The sequence below is a fragment of the Vanellus vanellus genome (genome assembly GCF_965231255.1).
Source record: "Vanellus vanellus genome assembly, chromosome: 6".
Lineage (NCBI taxonomy): Eukaryota > Metazoa > Chordata > Aves > Charadriiformes > Charadriidae > Vanellus > Vanellus vanellus.
In genome coordinates, this window is record NC_138911.1 from 2319366 (window position 1) to 2341972 (window position 22607).

General features: G+C 38.9%; 1 protein-coding gene across 1 annotated transcript; it reads right to left on the reverse strand.

Moving 5' to 3' along the window:
- Nucleotides 1-1238: 1238 nt before the first annotated feature.
- CAT (catalase) lies at nt 1239-21920 on the reverse strand. The gene is made up of 13 exons (XM_082485861.1): nt 21824-21920; nt 16764-16935; nt 15625-15735; nt 14034-14164; nt 13072-13176; nt 11892-12017; nt 10415-10606; nt 9329-9481; nt 8028-8166; nt 6437-6567; nt 5696-5803; nt 4994-5080; nt 1239-3647 (listed from the first exon to the last, which is right to left on the reverse strand). The coding sequence occupies exons 1-13, from the start codon at nt 21887-21889 to the stop codon at nt 3582-3584; spliced, it is 1587 nt and encodes a 528-aa protein (XP_082341987.1). The 5' UTR covers nt 21890-21920; the 3' UTR covers nt 1239-3581.
- Nucleotides 21921-22607: the final 687 nt, after the last annotated feature.

Here is a 22607-nt window from a genome sequence, read left to right on the forward strand (position 1 = left end):
TCAGTTTAGCAGCACAGAATATAAATCAGCCTTTTGAATACTGAAATTGCGAGTTTTCAGAACAAAGGTAGCTGCAGAAAGCACATACCACCTACCCAGCCTATTCTATGTCTTCTCAACACCACTGCACAAGATGTTTCTTCTCGCTTCCTCATTCCCTAGTATTTGATTTTCTTTCCTGACTTGACATCAACCAAATTTCAGCCTAACCTCTACTCTAACCTAGTATCACTTACAGTGGAATTGATTAGTGATAATCATTTATGGGCATGGTCAGATAAAGGCCACTTAGACAAAGTTCATAAAACAGCTCGTTCATGTGAAACGCTCTACTAAAGCCTCCACAAATTCGTGTCACAGTGCCCTTCCCACCACGTGGTCAGTAGATGTGCTTCTCTGCCGTTTGGTGAAGATTACCTTACAATGTACATTGAGGCACACAGTTCTTTACCTGTGAAACAAAAAGTCAGGATTTCAGAACAAAGAAACTGCAATAAGAAAAGCAGAAAAACATTTGGGCAATACAGACAGTAAAATAAATCTCTGTACCAACAGCTGTTTGAAAGGCTACACAGTAGCTTTGAGACACTTCAAGTGCTTTATTTCAACTCTACATACTCTCTTAAAACTATTTAGAACTGTCCCTCACTAACATTTGAGTGAACTGTGATGAAAAACCAGATTACTTTGTGACAACTCTGTAAACTGCCACCAAAGTTTTTAGATAAAAAAATAACACAGTTCTTCAGTGAAGAGAGGCTTAAGTAAGGCATCATCCACAAAACCCACGGTAAAGCGGGACAGCAATTTTTTCCCATTCATATGGTGCACACAACTACAGGCACTGCTGTTACCACAGACGTGAGCAGCACTCCCTTTTCTGAAGGCTCAGGAAATAAAGAGAAGGCTCCTACCAAGTAATTGCACGTATCAGAGCTGAGCAGAATTTAGTGCCCCTACACACGAATTCCAAGTGTTAAACCTGAGTCCAAGGCTTTTGTTGGGAGTCAGGGCCTGTGCAGGACAAATAATTAAGTTCTGAAAAAGATACCAATTACCCAGAACTTTAACAGCTTCTGCATGATCTCAAAAAAAAAAAAAAACAACCCAACAAACCACAACCAAAAAACCAAACAAACCCCAACAAAAAACCCAATCAGATGAAGGTATGAACTTCCTTGATTAAAATAAATGATTTGAAAACATTTACACAGAAAACAGACAACATGTTGCCAGGAGATTTTTAAATTCAGTTTTATTTCAGAAATAAAAGAGAAAGACCATTAATTCATTTAGCAAACAACCAAAATTAAAGATTAAGCCTTGCTTACTCTTTTTCAAAACTCATTAGGATTCTATGTCCCAGTAAGAAATATTCCCACTCATTCACGTAGCTCTTTCAGCTCCCACCTGCCTAATCAGGTAAAAATCCAAATGAATCCCAGAACAGAGTAAGTTATCAGTTCATATTATTTTACTGCATCTGTATCACAGCTAATTTTTCACAATAGGTTAGTAGATAAATGAGTTGAAGCAGCAGCTTTCTACAATTTAATGGAACAGCACTTAATATCTACTCTTCTTTATCTATCTGCCATCACTTCTTGGAATGCCAATTCACACTTAAATGCCAACTCAGGAAGCACTCCTATTCAAAACACAATTCAAGACAGACTCCAATACGCACCGAATATTGAAAAAACCCCGCTAGGATTTGAAATTTGTATAACATTTGCTTGAGCTAAGAGCTAGTGATTGGGCTCTTAAATCCTTTTTATCATCACTCATGCTTTTTCTAACCCAAATGCTAATGAGGCAGAATCAGCAGGCAAATAAGGAAAGCAAATAATTCAAAAAAGGGGTAATGCCGCTCAACTAGGATCTGGACTAATTACACATATACACTGATCTTTCTCTTTGGCAAGAGAAGATGAAGTAGTAAGAGGCAGAGTAGTTATTAAAACTTGCCAGGACTTTAAGTGCACAGTGAACTGCCTGATCCTACTGAGCACACTTCTGAAACTCTTCTGGTCTGTTAGGACTAACTTTGGTGTCCAACAGGTACAACAGATTTTTTTTTTTTTATTCAAAACTCCAACAGTCAGCTTGGCCACTAGTCACTCCATAACTAGGTAATCATTTGTAAAGCGTTACCCAAAAAAAACACATACTAGGTAGGAATTTGGCCCTTATCAGACAGTAGTTTAAGCCTTGGTTTTGTTGTGTGCCTGTACAATAAAGCACTCGGATGGCGACAACATGCTTTCTTAGGTGACCACTACTCATATTCAACCAAGTAAGTCCAGAAATTCCATAATTATCATTTAACTATTGCTTTAAGTTCTCACATATAAACACTTTCATTTTGTGCCAATTAGTAAGACCTGATTAAAGATTATACTCTGAAACTGAAGAAAAAAAATTACTAAACCAAAGAAACTCCTTTGGATCCAATGAATAGTAATAGGAAACTTTTCAATCCAAAGGGTTCCAAGATCGTTTGCACTGATTAAGTAAATTGCAACTACTAGGCAACATCACAACATGCCTAAAATCAAGTTTCATACATATATGTCTAGCTATAGATACCCACACTCATACAAACATGCCACTTCAATTAAAATTCTGAAAATTAGCTCTGGCTTGATCAATAGATAGCAATATCAGATTATGGCAGTAAAATAACAGAATTCCAGGAACCATTGGGATAGTTTTGAAAGTGCTTGAGATGGAATTTGGCCAAGATAAAAATATTCATGCATTTGGAGGTTAATTTCTCAGACACTTGGAAAATTAATACTTTTCTATTTAAATTCTTACAGATTAGAAAGAAAAATTTCCTCTCCCCCTAAAGAACTGTAAGATATAATTAGTTTAGTTGTAAAGTGTATGTAATAAGAAAATATCCTTCCCTATCTCAGGGCAGTTATATCCCAACCTAGCATTAGTAAGCAAAGATTATCTTAAAATATAGATTGGGAATAGAATTTACATATATTGAGATTAAGCTTTCCAGTTAGCTTCATTTCAATCATAAGGAATGAGACATAACCAACATTTCACTCAAAATACTACGTATCATTTTACTGCTGGACGGCCAAAAATGAAATTCAAAGGGTCTACAAACACATACAGATAACTATTTTATTAGAAATATTGAGCAACTTCAACTTCTTTAACATGAACAAGTTTATCTGTAAGGATAATCACAGTGTCATTATAGGAGTTCTATAATGCGATTTAGCCAGGAAAGTTTTACAGTAAAAAAAAAAGTGAAACGGTACTTTGATTAAACTTATCTTTGCTTGTGGAATTGAAGACAATTTTTAATCATCAATTTCCTTAAAAACACCATATGTTGTTAACAAGCAGTAAAGCACTAGTGTTGAAAGGCACTAGGATTATTAGTTTGTGTTACCTAGTTCCCAATACAAATACAGGCACTTGAAAGTTTAATAAATCAAGCCTGTAAAACACTTCTATATTTGTGCGGAAGTCTGCTACATTCATGAACATCTTCAACAGGTTGTCCTGCAGCTGTAAGGACGCAAAATTCATAGAGTAAGTCTCTGCAGCACGCTTTACAAGTTGGATCTTTCTTTGGCAGACATACGAGATGTGGACTGTGTGTATGTCCTAATTACATCCTAAAAATAATAAAAAAAGAAATATTCAGAGTTCCATAGAAATGAATGAGGGGAATTTCAGAAAAAAAAAAAAAAGACAAGTACTTGAGGCAACAATGTTGTTATTCTAGGTAACAAGCACTGAGCCCAGGAGAGCCTTGTGGAAATGTTTCATTACCATTACAAAGAGTGGGTAATCATTTGGCCTGAAGAATCAACCTGAACACATTGCACAATTGCACATCATGTACAGTTATCTTCCAGAAGCCTTACAAAAACACAACTGAAACAAAGTAATTGTACATCATTGGTTAAACAACATTTAATTAAGTGTAATTAGAGTGCTGTTTCCTCATTTTGTAATTCTACAGCAATGAATTCTACCATTGTGGATGACACCAAGCTGAGAAGGGCAGTTGACACACCTGAAGGACGTGACACCTTCCAGAGGGACCTGGACAGGCTGGAGAAGTGGGCCTGTGTGAACCTCAAGGTTCAACAAGGCCAAGTGCAGGGTCCTGCACCTGGGTCGGAGCAACCCCTGGTATCAGCACAGGCTGGGGGATGAGGGGATGGAGAGCAGCCCTGCCAAGGGCTTGGGGGTACTGGTGATGAAAAGCTGGATGTGAGCCAGCAATGTGCACTCATAGCCCAGAAAGCCAGCTGCATCCTGGGCTGCATCCAGACCTGCTGTCCACGCTGCTCGAGGGAGGGGATTCTGTCCCTCCACTCAGCATTCGTAAGAGCCCCCTGCAGTGCTGCCTCCAGCTCTGGCACCCCCAAGATCAGAAGGACACGGACCTGTTGGAGCAGGTCCAAAGAAGGCCACAAAAACAATCACAGGGATGGAACACCTCTCTTATGAGGACAGGCTAAGAGAGTTGAGGATGTTCAGCCTCGAGAAGAGAAGGCTCTGGGGAGACCTTAGAGTCCCTTCCAGTACCTAAAGGGCGCCTACAGGAAAGCCAGGGAGGGACTCTCGATCGGGGAGTGTAGCAATAGGACAAGGGGTAATGGCTTTTAACTAAAAGAAGGAAGATTTAGACTAGATATTAGGGAGACATTTTTTACAATGCGGATGGTGAAACATTGGCCCAGGCTGCCCAGAGAGGTGGTGGATGCCCCATCCCTGGAATCATTTCAGGTCAGGTTGAACAGGGCGCTGAGCAACCTGATCTAGTCAAAGATGTCCCTGGTCATTGCAAGGGGGTTGGACTAGATGACCTTTAAAAGGTCCCTTCCAAGCCAAACTATTCTAGGATTTAAACCAAATGGGAATCCAGACTAATTTTTCACTTTGTTGAGTTTACAAAAGAAGCTAAGATAATTCACAGCCAGTCAAAAGTCAAATAAAGAAATTAGCATACTTTTTTCCCACTGTCAGCATTGTATTTGTCCAGCAAAGCCTGAATACGGGCACCATAGTCAGGATGAACATCAGTGAAGTTTTTCACCTAAACAGGAAGACAGAACAGAAAGGGCAACAAGATTTTTTTACCTCCACTTCAAATGTATTCTTCAACACATTTTCTGCTCTGTGGTCTATGAGCAGTACATATCATGAGGAAGAAAAGGAGGATGAAAACTCGTTTCGAGAAGTTCCTTGCTGACCAGCCAGAAAGAAGCTATGAACATCTTCAAACACTATTTCTATTATCTCACATACAGCTCTCTCCTGATTTAAACAAAGTTCCACTGGGAAGGATAACAATCCAACCCCTCCCTGGCTCCCACTATCTTTTCCTTGTTTAGTGCAAAACAGTCACTTGATTTTCGAAACACCAAGCTAAACACATTATGACATCCTTGATGTTCAACTTCAATCCCAGTCTTCCCATCAAGAAAAAGTTACTTTAACATGTTATACTTTACTTATGTTATGAAAATATGTACATATTTAACTGTTCTGTTTTGATAATTCCTGCATAAGAAAAATCTAGAACTTGTCTGCTCAGAGAAGAATTTCTGATCTTCCTTTCCACAAGCATACTGCCATTTTGACAAAGTCACTAGACTGCAAGAAAACTTGGAATAAAGACCAAAGGATAAAAAACAAATAGGCCACTTACAGCTCTCTTTTGAATGAAGAGTTGCGCATCTTTAAGATGATCAGCAATATTTTTACACAGCCTTTGGCGCTCATCCTCCTTCAGCACTTTGGTATAGAATTCTCGCACCTTAGGATTAGAAACAAAGTTTTATTTTGAAATTCCCAAGAGCAAGTCATTCTACCAGTAGCAGCCAGTAATACTTACTAGACTTTTAGGATTCATTATTACTGAAAAAGTATAGTTTTCACTCTTACTAGTCAGGCAACACTTAAAATACTCAAAATACTTAAACTCAGAAGGCAACCAATTTGGGATTGGGCTTTTTTTTTTTTTTTTTTTTGCAAACCTGCTTACAACTCTTTCTATGTCTAGCTTGAAATAACTGTTGCTTATTGAATTAATGGAAACAAACATTGCTGTTGGAGTCCAATTCAGGAACTGATGATCACGACATACGTACACTTGGATATCTGCAGACACCAATCACAAGACAAAGAAATAGCCTCTAGATATCCATGCCCAGAATATGGGTGGCAAAGGTCTGTGAGAACTCACTGTTGTCCTATCAGCAAAATTTCAGTTATTCATGATTTTAAGTTGTACAGAGATTTTCCAAGCTGTCATTAGAGCTGAACTTCAGGTTAGCCCAGATGTTTCAGAGACAAGTCATGTTTGACTGATTCTTATTAATCAGTCTAAACTCATCCTATAAACTCATCTTAGGTAATAAGCAATATAAAGCTTTTTCATACATCATACCTGAGTCACATTATCTTCATTTGCACTATTGAAGCGCTGGACATCTCCCGAAACAGACATGCGGCTTTCCTTTACCACAGGCTGATCTTCTGGACCAGTAAAACTATTTGGATAATAGTTTGGGGCACCACCTAAAACCAAGCAGAATAACCCCGCAAAAAGAAAACAATCAGATGCCAGCTCTCTCCAATTAAGACAGAAAGAATTCTTTACCTAGAAAAACCTAAAACAATTACCCAGTTATGACTCACTTCAATAAAAACAGTTGTCAGTATTTTTCTGTCAACGTACAGCTCAATGTGAGAAGCTGTGTCTTCAAGCCAGTACTTAACAGAGCTTCTTACAAACAGAACTTCAATAGCTTTTTTGGGGAAAAAATTGTTTCAGAAATAGGAGGTCTGGCCACTCTCACAACACCACTGCTCAGACAATTTTAATAAACAGAGTCAATGGAAGTTATTCAGAATTTTAGTCCAAGACAGCATAAAAATACACTTTCGTATGCATATTTGAAGCATTCCTGATCTTAACTATGTAGGGGGCCATTTTAAACACATAACAAACTTACAGAACTGCATAAGAGTAAACTGATTATCTCTTCGTGGACACAAGCAGCTGTTTTCAAGTTCTTGTTTTACAAATACTTCCCTCTCCTCCCTCCGCAAGTATTAGAATTCATAGCCTGGAGGAATACAGTTTTTGGCACAAGGCATAGCTTAAGCATATCCTCGTTTACTCCCAGGTATAAAACAGTCACTATTGGGCAAACACTGTCAGAACGGAGTAGAGGTGAAGTTAAAACTCCAGTCTTGGCATTTATACTCTTGCCTTTCACAATCTCTTGGAAATCCAACAGCAAAGTGCTTTAACAAAGCAGACTCAGTATATGAAAGTCAGTCTTTAAATGTAAAAAGATGCAAATACTGATTTCTCAGAGACATTTAGGCCATCTCTATTACTTTTAGATTAGATTTTTGCCTAGAAGTAGAAACAAAGAGGTAGTAATTAACTTCTGTGAAACCAATTCTCTTGTATATTTCATTTTAAATAATTAATATTTTAGAAGTTTTTCAATTAAGTCCCCTTTAACAAGTACATTTCTAGAAGTCTTTAAAGAAACATAAACATAACTGAATTCATTTGACTGAGGGCATTGTGCTGTAAACTCCCTTTCTCTTAAAGGCTATTTGTAAGCACATCTTTTTAAACATCTCTTTAGCTTCAGGTGGTTTTTTTACACTTTTAAACAAACTCCCCACCACCTGTCAAAACATCCAAACAAAGTCTCCTTTTCCTGGATCAACAGAAGATATATACACCCATTCTAAACAAGCATGTAAAGATGACAAACATTCTGCTTTTCAGGAATGGAGAAGGAGTTATACAGTGATGTCTGAGTTGGGGGAAGAGGTCACAAGAGACACCGAACAGTTGAGGACAAAAAGTAGCATTTTTTTTTTTTACAGCATAAGTTAGTAATATAAAAAACCCCACATCTGTTTAGAAAGTGTCATAAGTCCCCTGTGAACAGAAGGGAATTCTGCAGTCCATACATAAGTATCATTATATTTAAAGATATTTTCATTACTACCTTGGTTGTCAGAAACACACATTGGCCCATCCCGCTGGTAATTGGCCACACGAGTTCTGAAGGGGCAGTTCACAGGAATTTGTAGATAGTTAGGTCCCAGACGGTGTCTATGAGTGTCAGGATATGAAAAAAGACGGCCCTACAACATTGATCACAAGCATTAGCTACTACTTGCTGAAAGAGATCGCTTAAGTGTTATATGCGAATTCAAGGCACTATACATTAAATTGTAAAAAGGAAGATTGTTTCCTTTGCATATATATTCCTGACATACTTTAAGTTATCTTCAAAGAGACACTCGGCCACAAACTAACTTTGCTGGAATACCAGTGAAGAATGGCAGATTGAGCTGCATGTATGCAGCTTGGGTATTACCTACTAATTTCAGAATGCTAAACCTGTTCTGAAGCAGGAAAATGGTTACACATGTAGAGACGAAAGTGACTATAACAGTGCCAAATGCTCCTAAGGAATAATATAATATTTTCCTACTTATTTTCAACCTTACATTTAGAAATTGATTACATCTGAAATATGTTAGTCCCTTATTTATTTGCTGAACTGAATCTGAAGCAGTTCTAGTGACATCTGGATGCCAAGGCAACAGATCGATTCTGACCATGAAGTTTGTGGGAGCAAAGCCAGGTAAACAAAAGCACCACAGGATGGTTCAAGAGTTTATCCATTTAAAACCATCAAAATACTGTCTTGTTTCCACAGATAATTTGAAACAACAATCTGCTTTTAATATGAAAAAGCATAACATGCCAACATTCATGACTACAGACTGTCTAGTCTGCTGCAGCCAGTCCTATCAGGTATTTCCACCTGTAAGAAATTTGATACTACTTCTAAAGAATAGTCTTGCAGTGTGTATAACAGATTAGTTATATCTGTATTTTAAAGCATTTTAAGTCCACCTCACACTCATAAGAGTTTACAATTCTAACATATATTGTAAAAGCATGAATAAGTATGGATTGCTGTTATTGTTTTATCCCGTACTTCTTGCTAGACTGACAGATCACCCCATCAACTTTGATAGTTGTTGCAGATGCCCTCTAAGTTCTAGATTTTCTATTCCTTTAGTTCTTTCCCATTCTTTTAATATTTAAATTTTGAATGAGCACATCAAATGGTGATTATGAAAAAACAACCACTAAAAAAAAACCCAATCAGTTGCTTTCTATGGGTCAGGTTTACTGCTGCTACACAAAAAGGGACAGGAATGAATAAACATCATAAACAGCACAGCAAACGTAATGCTCTTCAGGTAAAGTCCTCTGTACGTAGTAGCTTACCTGCAGCATTTTATCAGGGCTAGGTTCAATACCAGGCGGCATGTTGCTAGGATCATAGGCCATCTGTTCTACCTCCACAAAGTAATTGACAGGATTCCTGTTCAAGACAAGCTTTCCCACAGGGATGAGAGGGTAGTCACCGTGTGGCCAAATCTATAAGAGATAGTGAACACATTAAAATCAACATTATCGTAGGATTGTGCAGCTCCAATAACTACTAGGCAACATTTGCTTGATTTAAGTCTTGATTGTAAAAAATACATTACTGAAGAAATTTTTTACTAACAAACATTTTGAGAAATCTCTTATTTTAAGAAGTCTTTTGCAATTAATATAGAGTACTAATGCAACTTATTTCATCATCCCAGCATAATCTCAGCACTTGACTACTTAAATGAAATCCCCACAGGCGCTTGAAAAACTGCCTAGGAATGCAATATCGTAGGTGGAACTGGTAACGTGATTGTCTTCAGCTACTTCAAAATGCAACCAGCTTAACTAGCCTTTTATTTGCCATCTTAGCCTGCACTTTCAAGTTCAAGAGTCTTCAGCCATTTTGGGAAAGCAATAGTAGAGGAAAAAAAAAGTTATACAAGTTTATTTTAGTATCTTTCGACAAGCTATCCCTTGGAACAACAGTTGGGAGCATGACAAAAAGCAGACCAACAGTCAGAAACTACATTATCAACACTTAAAAGTAGCAAGTTCAGGGTGTGACTCTATGATCTGAGATCCCACTTCAGAAACGCAGTTCAATTGTAATCTACAGGCCTCAAATCAAGCCCCATTCATATTTCACTGAGGAAGAGTAACATCAGATATAACATCAAGATAATTCCATTACCAGAACTTCTGACTCATCACAGTTATATAATAAAGAGTACACTTAAAAAATAGAAGGGAAGAATTAAAGGACAGACTAACTTTATTGACAGGGACTAGTAAGAAAACAGTGCTACTCCGTGGAAACTGTTTCACTTTTTTTTTTCTTATAGATAAGCTCAGTTCTCACATTTGCTACATTTTCATCTCATGAACTTTCTTAAACTAGATGAAATTGAACAACTACAACAGCACCAGAGATACCTTAGTTAAATCAAAAGGATTAAATGGAAACTTCTCTGCTTCTTCAAACGTCATAACTTGAATGTAGAAAGACCATGATGGATAGTCCCCCTTGGAAATGGCATTGTAAAGATCACGTATTCCATAATCAGGATCAGTAGAAGCCAATCTTTCTGCTTCTTCAACAGGAAGATTTTTGATGCCCTGGTCAGTCTAAAAGCAATAAAAGCAGTTACAACATGCAGAAAGCATTACAGAAATCATTACTAAGAATGCGCTGTAACAAGACTTAGAATCAAAGAATACAATTGTCCATCTTCCAATCTCCAATAATTAGAGTTCAGAATAACAGTACGCTCAATAGCTGCCATCCAGATAAAAATGAGTTCTCTGATAAATGTGAAATAAATATTTAAAGCTATACCCCAGAACGCAAGGTATCAAACATGAAGGTATGATCCCTGCAACACATTAAGTAAAGCAATTCCCCCTCTCCACTTACAGGATGCGGTGCTCCTTTACTGTCCCATCATCCCACCTTTTCCTACAGACCACATGCCAACACTAAGTGATAAAATAGTTGCAGCCCTCCGGGCTGAAAATTCTGCATTCTGCATGAATCTCAATTTCCCACCTCCCCATCTCTATTTGTGACAACTTCAGTACTAACTAAAATTTCATTTTAATAAGCTTTTGACAACTCAAAGGCTAAAAGCTGCTACACAATCCCTCTTAGTTTAACATGATGGTTTTCCAAGTCTTGCTTCAGACTGTCTAATAAGGTAAGAACTTGTCTTTAAAACCTTGCAAGGAAGCTGTTTTCAAGCAAGATATGCTAGAGACTGCTTTCTCACAGAACTGCGGAAGTTAAGAGAGCTTCAGCTACAGAGCTCTCGTAAATAGAGTTTTTATATTTTGACATACAGTTGAGTCCATCTTAAATATATAGATCAATGCAGCCCATATCCAGAATATAAACAGGAACAAAAACCAGATCCAGACTGAGAGAACTTTTACCTGAAAAAGCAGCTGTTGAATCTGAACTACTGTGTAGCCATGAACAATAAACAGGAAGATATCACACACTGAATAAAATCCCTTTCCAAAGGGCTAGAGGATTCTTGCATCTGCACTGAATGATAGCAAGGGAGTCTGATAGGAAGTACGAGGCTGAAATGCACTAAGCTGGCCTAGGTGCTCAGAGCTCACCACACAGGTAGACCAAGTTCTCCAATAATATAAGAGAGCTCCCCTAGGAAGAGTTTTTCATAGTCTAGTAAACACCTACTGTATCATAGCCGGAAAAATAATGTTCACCATATTCATTAAAGGCATAGAAGCCATATAAAAACACCCACACACCTTTTTGATTGACTAACAAGTCTTTTCCGAATGAAGCCTGAAGAGTCACAGTGTACTTTTAGACAGTCTATTTAAGCTGGGTTTTATCCAATATGATGTATACTTCCAATAGACAACTGGGAAAAAATATCAATACCTTCACATGGAATTTGCAGTAAACCGCTCTCCCACTAGCATTAACCAGTTTAAAAGTATGTGATCCATATCCATTCATATGGCGATAGCCATCAGGAATACCACGATCACTGAACAAGAAAGACACCTAAAGAGAAGGATCAAACAATATTAATGGACTCACCAGTTCAAGGATAAAGTGACCATTGAAGACAAAGTTAGTTTATTGCATTAATCTGCATCACTGGAAGCTATCTTAACCTTATGAATTCTTTAAGGAATTTCTAGTTTAAGAGTGTTAACGAAGTAAGACTGCTTTGGTTTTGCATAACAAACAATTATGAATTAAAACTATGAAGTTTTATGCCCACATGAAATATTTGGTGAAGTACAAGTCTAGTGATAATGTTATGATTTCCCCTATAAGCACAAAGCAGGTAAGCACGGATGATCTATGTTACAAATATAAAAAAGATTTTTTTTTTTCCAGTTTAAAGACAAAATCTGAAGACTGAAGTCCTTAACAACTAGTTCTTCAAAGTCTCCAAGCAGTAAACATACCACCATGCAAACATATTCAAAATGCTGCTTTTCTATAGGTTTACGATCACAAACAATGCTTGTAGGACTTCTTTTTCCAATTAGTAATTACTGGAAGGCTTCTGTATGAACACATTTTCTTTAAACAAAAAAATTAAAAATACAACTTCATTTTTAATTTTATATTAGTTTTTTTGCATAGCACAGATACAAATACATTTCAGAATAATTAGAATGCACTGTGAATTCTAGTCATTTTTGGAGTTGATCTAACATGCTACACAATATACAGCTTTAAATAAACTTCTATGCGATAGCATTATTTTCCCAGTATTTTACTGTTCTCCAACATTAAGTTTATTGTTCACCAGTATCTCCACTGCTTTAGCATTAGAAAACTTAGCAACTTCCCCTTAATCCCTATACAAAATACAGTTATGAAAACAGAAGAATCCCACCCATTTCATAGAGTCATTAAAAGAAAAAAAGACTAGATACAGGTACTAATAGCCTTAAAAGTTATTGTAGGCCTTTCATCTTTACTGTTCCTAAAAGATTATGTAGGCTTCTGGACAAAACATGAAAAAGAGACAGTTAAAAATATATGCTGTCATAACATGATTTTCTTAATCATACAAAATAAAGTCAAAGCAGAACCTTACCTGATGCAAAGACTCAGGGCGAAGACTCCAGAAGTCCCACATCATGTCAGGGTCCCTCAAATGAGTCTGAGGGTTTCTCTTTTGGCTATGGATGAAGGACGGAAACTAATTCGTCCAGAAGTGGAGAAGAGAGGAAGGAGGGGGAAAAAAAAAGTTCTGTAACTCCTCCAAATTATATGGGGTGTATGGCACACACCAAGCAACTCCCAATACAAAACAAGACAAACATTTTTTTCAATACACTGAACTATGAAAGGAACAGCACACCAAAAGATGAGACAAAGACGTAAGATCACTAAAAAAAAAAAATAAAAAATCTTCTATTGTCACACACCTCCTGCAACCAAATTCATTACCCTAATATGACTGGTCTGTGAAAGTGAAGCATTTACAATTAGGATAAACAGGCTGCTCAAAGCTAAAGAATGCTTTCAGTTTGTGACTGATAAAGTGAGAGGAAAATATTTTCAAATTTGTATATCTGAACTTTACTGAATATCTGACTCCTAAATGAATGCAGATACTACAAAATATCTCTGCAGAACTCCTCCACTCAAGAAAAGCCCCTCCACTTACAGAGTGCTGTTAAACTTATATTAAAAGACTAAAAGAAAAATCAGATTTAATAAAACAAATTTGCAAGCAGCTTTTAAGGTGTAAAGTCTTTCCCCCATCTCCCCCCAATAACCTCAGAATGAGAAAACAGTCTACAGAGTAAAACAGCTAATTTAAACACAACTAAATGTGTGTGCTATTTGTGGTATCAAACCACATAAGTAGTCCAGCGTTGGGTCTTTTTTTTTTTTTTAAAAGCACCTTTTCAAGTCAAAAGTGTTTGGACTGTATAACAAACAAGAAGCATGTCAAAACAACAGCTTTTGCTTCTCAGTGAAGCATGAATAAGATGTGAACGAACTTTTGGACTCTTTTACAAAGTACCCTCAACTTTTGTGCTTACTCACCAACATTGCATCCCGAATAAAGAAGATAGGAGTATTATTTCCCACAAGATCCCAGTTACCCTCTTCTGTATAGAATTTCATTGCAAAGCCTCGAGGGTCACGAACTGTATCAGCTGACCCTGATTCTCCAGCTTCAAGAAACACATAAACATATAGAAGTGTTATGACAGGAAAAGCATACAGATTGTAAGCATAAAAACACAGAACTTGAGAATGCACCATAAAATCCTAAAAGGGTGGGGTTTATTAAGTCAAGTCTTTTCTAAACCAAGGAATTTTTGGCATATTTTCAACACTACTTCAGGCACTGGAAGTTTCCAAAGTGTGAACAGATACCCATCCAAGCATTTGGGCCAGTTACAAGGAAGAAAAAAACAAGTATATCCACTTGAACCAATTAAGAGTGGAATTTGCATTACCACTAACACATACAACATCAGATTATAAGGCTGAACCAGCAAAAATACACACTAGTTTCTCTGCATCAAATCCTAGTGTGAAAGCTCACATTTGGAAGGTAGTAATCTAAATAGCGTGCCTAATAAAAAGGTACCTTATTATAGAAGAGTTGTAACCCTTTTAATTCTCTTCCTGCTTTATCCAAAACAGTTCTTTCAATGGGTCACTTTAAATCAGAGCAAAAGTACCTACCACAATACCTGAGCAGAAGTGTTCCACAAGTATTGAGGAACAGCTGACGCTAACCATCGTGATGAAATAACAAGGATACTCATTCTCTCATTGAAAAAGTTGTGTACTACAGAACAGCTTGGAAGAAACATGTTCAAACAGAGCAGGTAAAAGAAAAGGTAACATTGCAACAACCCACTTCAACACACAGTCCACAGATCAAACTCAGCTGCACATCTTTCCCCTGTATAACATTCCATGACTCCTTAAGTTTTGGCGACAGAAAAAAGCCAGGAGGCCAAAACCAGCAGCTCCCTGAGCCTTGCTGGACCACTTTCTCTCCAATATTAATGAGGATTCAGTTTTGGAAGTAGCATTTCTTTTCTTTTAAATACAGACAGTAGTAACACAAGTTTTGAAAGATCATTATTCAGTCAGACAAGATATTGATCACAATGCATGTTTTAACTAGTATTACTTAAGATTTTGTTAGTTTCTTCTTTCTTAAAGAGCCGAATGCATAGTTTATTTGTGGAAGATTGTTTATTCGTGGAAGATTGTTTATTCTTCTTTGCCTAGTACTTACTTTGCAGCATTCATTGCCAAAACATTCCCACAGCATAAAAGGTTATAGGTATTTAACTTTCAAGTGCTAAGCCACAGCATGCAAGCATTGATGATAATCCATTCAGAAACAAAGCAAACTTTCAGTCAGAAAAAAAAATAGCTCAGACTATCCTTTCTCTCACATTCCAGAGGGAAAACAGTCTACAGAGAGCTCTGGCAGAAAGATACAGAAGCTGCTTAAGGTCTTACAGTTTAAATGAAATTCACAAGGGGAACAGGTTGGCAGAAAGCATTTCAAACTACCTTAAGTGCATTAAGTATTCCACAATGCAAACGCTGCTATCAGTGTAACTATGGTATACACGTAAGATACACAATAACTTCAGAGCCTTACCAACAGTGGAGAATCGTATAGCAATCGGAGTTCTTTTTCCAATGTGTTCAAACACTTTTGCCTTACAATACTGGGTAATATCATGCGTGACTTCAAAATAGCCAAAAGCTCCTGAAAAAAAGTCATTTCAAAATATCAGATCTAGATACCTTCCTTCCACTCACAGCATCTCTGTTATTCCATTATGGTCCAACATACAACTTTAAGTCAAAAGGAAACATGAAAATACACCAGTTTAAGCAGAGTATCTATCTATGCACTAAACCACACAATTTATTTTCACAAAGTGAAATTTACTTAACAGGAAGTACTATTTGCATGGTGCTCATTCTCCCCTCCTTAACAGATTGTTAACAGTTCCCAGCAGCAATACAGACCTCATTTGTACTGTGCCAAATAACAAACAGTAGCTTTCTGGATGCTCTTCTGTCAAGATTTGCATGTTTACCTCAGAGCAAGACAAGTACTTCTTTAATCCTGATACGTGTTGCAGAATTTTTGGTCCACCTGTAAACTGGATGAAGCAACAAAGTTCCTCCCACCCCCACAGAGGAATTTTTCCCATGCACATTTACATTATTACAATAGAATTCAGTCCCCTATTTTCTTTTTCTAGGGCAATACGTAACAAAAAAAAAAATATCAGAGCTGCCAGTTCTACTGTACTAAGATAAATAACAAATTTTAAAATTAGTTGGGTTTTTTTTAATTTTTAATTTAAATATTAGACCATCATCTTGCTTTGGCAGGCAGATACACTGGATGACAAAGACAAGAATCACTATCAAATAACATGCAAGCAGACATTAAAATACAAACGGGCAAGTCTTCCCTTCCAGACAAATGGGGTACTATGGAGGAACAGATTTAGGAAGCAGAGATTACAGCATATACAGTAAAAATCCAAGGGCTATAACTACATTTTCTCTCTCTTTTTTTTTCCTAACACTTTTTCAGTGCTTCAAGTTTTGGTATTGGGTTCTTTTAAACCAGGCCATACTACTGCTGTTTATCTATAATTTAGTATTATAGATTATATATCATATGATGCAATTTATCTGTCACAATCTGTGCGTTAACTCAAAAGTTTTTTAAAGTCTAATTCTACACAGAGAAAAAGTATGTGTTTTTAAACATACCTGCCCCTTTTGCATGCACAACTCTTTCAGGAATCCTCTCTCTGTCAAAATGAGCCATCTCATCAGTGAAAACAACATCTTGAACAAGAAGAGGTCCACGTGGCCCCACTGTCAGAATATTAAGCTTATCCCCCACTGGGTTCCCAGCACCAGTGGTCAAGACATCTGGTCTCTGAAAGCAAGAGACAGTCAATATCACAACACCAGAAATTAAAACCCCTCCACATTTCAGCCACACAATGGGCATGCCTGTTCAACCATTATGTGTCACAGGACATATTAACAAGTATATAGCACAACGACATAAGATTCTGGAACTAGTTACAGAAAACAGTACTGTGATGAAGTAGGCATCTGTATGTTTAGAGCTATTTAAGAAGGGGAGTTCAAGTCATGTATAATCCAAGAATGTTTTCCATAGTTCAGAAATATTACTTAAGACTGTATATCTTGCTTCAGGAAAAATATGAAGTGTCAACCTTAAAACATGAGTTAAGGTTCAGTTTACCCCCCACCTCAACAGGAGAGGATGGGAAGAGAGTGAGCTAGAAAAGGAGCAGCTGCTAGAAAGTAATAAGGGAGAAAGGAGAGGAAGAAGGTAGTGTCAGTAGAGGGATGGGGCATTAGGAAAGAGCTATAGTCGCACAGCATAAAGGCTAGAAAGGGGTACCTGTGATTACCGTTGGTCTGGAGAAGTTATGGAAAAATAACATAAGCAAGACTGCCTGAACAATCACCATTCTAGACTCCTGAATCACGGAAGGGCCAAGATTAACAAAAGCTCCAAGAAGCCCTACTGTCAATAAATGTCCTGTCAAAAGGACAGCAAACCAGAACATTTTATTTAATTTTTTATTTTTAACTAACATCATTATTGTCTTCAAAGAAACCATCCAAGATAGCCCATTCTCATCCTTTTGCTCTCCCTTCCATACCAAGTTTAAGTTAACCATTCTCATAGGCTACTTAGAGCTGCAGCATCTTTTAGCTGTATCCCCTAGTAGGAGGGACCCCGCACCTGGAAAAAAAACAATCCAGCCACTCCAAGAAACATCTGCTGGAACTCTGTAGAACTATAAAGGAGTGTACTCCCACTTTCATAAGAAAAATACCAGTAGAAAAGACTTTTTCTGCATCACACATGGGGTCATACGGTCCTTTCAGGCAACAGTCCTGCTTTACTGGGTACTGTGGTACTGTCAAAAACGCAGCAAGAAAAGTACATCAGCTCCAGAGACCTGATGGCTGCAGGTGTCAATTTCTCCTGGAGCACATTTATTAACTGTTAAGAGCCAGGGCAATGTTTGTAAAAGACTCAGAAGAACAAAATAGAAGTTAGTATAAAGGAAAACAAAAGAAAAAAGTTTGCAACAGGGGAGTTCAAATATCCAAGTCACAGATTATGACCAGTTAACACTACATCCAGAGTTACATGTTGCACTAAACTGACATATATCCGTATGGGATCTCTATCCATACCATCCTACCCTCCATTGCCAGTAGCATCCACACACCTGAACCATGGGAAACACACCTGAACAAACTCAGTCATCCCCTCCCAACTAGTTCTCCTCCTTTTAAAGTTCTATAAATGAAAAAGGGATGGTGAAGAGAGGGAAAAAGTAACTCTTGATGAGAGGGTCTTCATTAATTTATTAGTGACTTTATGGAGTTCCATCTTCTATAATGACAATCTAAGTTTTGCTTTAAGTGTTTTAATTACCGTAATCAAGCAAAATTCCCATCTGTATGTATCTCATGGAAGAGTATACTGAACTGGACTAGCCTCTAGGTTTGGGTTAGTTGTTTTGTTTGGGTTTTTTTTTTCCCCCCCAAGAGGCAAGCCACAATTCTGGATGAGGCAGAACACACAGGGAAAGATACATATACCTTTGTTTAACTCGGGTACATGAATAACCACATGAAAGACATTTGACAGGATAACTGCATTTCCAACGTGTTCTTACTAATATGCAACACACACTACTCTAGCTGGCTTGAATTCCCAAAATATCTAGGTTCTTTATTCTTCATTTATGACTTCATTAGCATAAAACTATAAGCATAAATTCAACTCCTTGAAATCCTAACCTACACTGGAATTTGTGCAAACGTTTAAAAAAGACAATATATATCCGGTTACAAACAGGAACATTCATACATCCCACAATTCAGTCTAGTAAGTGTAAAATATTCTACTTCAAGATACCTAGCACAAATTAATGCAATTATATTATCAGCTCATTATCCTGACCTATTTTCTGTACTGAGGTGTGAAAGCTACAAGCAACCCATCTTGAATCCCATTCTAAGCCTCTAAAGAGCCCTTTCTTAGAACACCGTACAGTCTGCAGATGATGAGAATATAAAATGCTCACATCACATTTTTAATTGAAAAAAATTTGTTGACCAAAAAGTTCAGAGTTTGCTTAGGGAGAACTACTTTTTTTTTTTTTAGTCCAGCTTCCAGCACTGCCAGTATTTTTCTTTATCTTCATAAGTTTTGCTGATTAAAAGTTTCAAGTTTCTCACAGCTAAAACCCAATGTATTAGTTTTCCTAATCATAAATTCATTGGGGTTTCTGTATTGATGACTCTGTCATACATTTAAGACAGGCAAGCTCACTGTAATGTGCTGAAAACGAACAGATCCTACCAATGGCATCCTAAGCCTCTGCATTTTCCTCTCCAACCTTCTTGTATTATCATTCTTTATAGACATTTCCATCCTTCCCATGTGTTCTACATACACATAGTGACTTCTACTTCATCCCAACTCTAAGGCAGCCCATGACACTGCTACACAAAAATCCTATCTACAGCTTCAGCGCCATTTATGAACCCTGACTACTATAGTTCTAAGAAAAGCAAACTCATGGACTGGATCCTGGTAACTCTTTTTTTAACATGAGACATAGCTCTTAAGGCCCCTCCAGTCCATACAGTGACTTTCTGAAATCACTAATACTTATGTCATCTTGAAGCAGCAACCAAGTTTCACTCAGAAACACAAAAGTTATGTTGAATTAGCACCCTGTTTATCCTGAAGTTCTTCGTAAATTCTGAGAAGCTCAGTAGGTTTAACCATGCAGTGGTAGGACTATAACACATATACCTACACTTATGACCTTCTCCTCTACCAAGTCCTTGCAAGAGCTTCGTAAAAGACAGAAGAAAAAAAAAAAAAGAAAAAAAGAGTGAAAATTTACTCTTAAGAAGACTTTTGGAGTCCTTTTAATTCGCCTATGCCTTTATAATACCTTCTGTGTGACTACCTCAAGGGTAGAAGAAAACCTTGCATATTATTTGTAAACTATGCATGCAACAAAGAATATTTGTGAGGTAATACAGCCCTTCTCAAACCAACAAGCTATACTGTTGTCTGAAAAACACTTTCTGAATGCTAACATATAAGACTACTAGTAGTAGCTAAAACCACAAGTTTTTTAAACTAAACCTATAAAAAAATTTAACAGCTTTGTGGCTGTAGTCTCTTTTGTGTAGGCAGACTTTCTGAAAGGTTTTTTTCTAATGTTCACATTAGAATACAAACTTTTTTTTTTTTTAAATGGCAGGATATATTCACTTTAGTTTCAGGACAATGTTATGCAGGGCACACAAAACAAGTTCCATCAGTGTGAAGGGAGGGAAAAAGCCAACAGTTTTAATAAGAATTCTCATACTACTTTTGGCCTCGACTTTGATGCCTATATTTTCATATGGTTGGGAGCTGCATACAGCCAAAACCTTAAAAGATAAAAACTTTGAAATCTACATGTGTATTTCATTACAGCACTAACCTGCCGCGACAGAAAGAAAGGCAACAGCGCCAGGAGAATTTTAGTCACAGCTGCTGTAAACACCGTACATCAAAGTACATACTTCCAGGCATTACTGATACTTTGCACCTTATACAAGCCACTTTAAAATTCTAATAAGCCCTCCCTACTTTCTATCTTGAGGTCTCATGACTCCTTATGCAACACTGACTTTGGGTTGCCTCCCAACCTTCAAATTAACCTCGGCCTGGCTCAAATACTGCTTTGTTACAGAAAAGCTGACATCCATATGAAAATTATTACTCACAGTACAAAAAGAAATTATTATGAAACACGCTAGGATGTGAATAAGTCACAATTCATCACTGGAAGGTAGTTTTCATACAGTACCTTTTAGACCCAAGGGGAAAAAAAATGAAATCAAGGTGACTTAACAACTAAAAACAGTGGGAACTGACTTGTGTCTAGTAAGACTGCTGCTTAGTATAACTGGCTGAAAAAGCATTTAGTGCCAAATACACGTTTCTGTCAGAAAATACATAGCAGAAACTACCGCAGGGATTTGATGAAGGGAAATCAACTCTTTCAGCATTTATACCCAAATATTTTGGGGTGTATTCTACACCTTCAGAAGAATGACTGCCATGCTGTTGATTACATGTTCTTGTGATTTCAGCCAACCACTTGCCCCAATCCCCTTCAGCCTGGTAACGAAGCCTCCGCATACTGCCGAATGTGCCTTGTCTTTTCTATCATTCCCTCGTTACATTCTCACTGGGTTCTACCAATGCGACAGCAGAATCGAGAACGTGCGTTCCTGAATACTTGAGACGGGGAAAATAAATTTAAGAAGAGAGTAACGTCTCTGCCCAAGGAGTTGCCCGCTTGGGCGCAGACGAGCCCCGCTCCTGCCTGGACGGGGCGGCTGAGACCGGGCCGCAGCGCTGCCCGCCCTTGTCCCCGCGGGCCGGCTGCCAGCCGCCACCGCCGCCCCGCTTCGTGCTTCGCTTTGCCCGGCCACGGCACCAAGCCGAGTCCGACCCTCCGCCGCTGCCCCACAGGCGCCCTCCGGCACCGGAGCTCACCCGCTCCCCTCAGCCGCCGTAATGGAGGCGGAGGGGGGTGGGGGGTAACAACCCCTCCCGCGGGCCCATGGGCCCTCCGCCGTGACCTCCCCCCCGGCCGCAGCGGGCCGGACCGTTACCGCCCAGCGGTGAGTGTGTGCCGAGGGGCGCAGCCCCTCAGGCCTCGCCGCCCGCCTCGCAAAGCCCCGGCGGGTACCTGCGAGCCCCGCTGGCTCCGCCACTGCTTCAGCTGGTCCGAGGCGTCGTCCCGGCTGTCAGCCATTTTGCAAGCTTACACGACCCCCTCCCTCCCCTCTCCCCCCCCCCTCAAGGCAGGAAGGGCGGTGCGGAGAGAAGCAAGGGCTGGGGCGGCCCGGTGGAGCTGTGCTCGCTACTAGCGAGGAGGCAGCGCCGGAGAAGTCACCCCGTGGGGAGCCGGAGCCACCGAAGAACCTGCCGCCGCCGCCGCGCCCCGCAGCACCAGCAAGTAGCGGGAGCTCCTGCTCCTGCGGCTTCTACCCCAGCGCTGCGCCCACCCCCCGCTACCTCCTCGGCCAATAGCGCTGCGCCCAGCGGGCAGCTTGAGCTGTGAATGGGTGAGGGGAACATCAATCAGGCGCTGGGGCGGGGGGGTGGGTTTGCTGGCGGCAGCCCGCCGCCTGAGCCTGAGGGGCGGCGCGCGCGGGGCTGCGGTGTTTCCTTGTAACTCGGCTTTGAGTGTGTAATTAGCTGGGTGGAGGTGTGTAAGTAGCTTAATTTTTGGTGTGTGTTCTCCGTTTTGAGACGTTGGGACTTTTTAAAGATCGGGGAGAAGCTATTCAGGGGCGTAGGAAGTGACAGGATGAGGGCACTGTGAAAACTGCAGTTGCTGAGGGAATTCCAGAGGCAGGGTTTGTCTCAGTGGGGAAAAAAATATATTTTAAATTACCAAATCAAAGTGACCAAATGTATAGCTAAGTGTTCATTCTTGTGTCTGTACCTCAAATGAAGCACAGGTGATA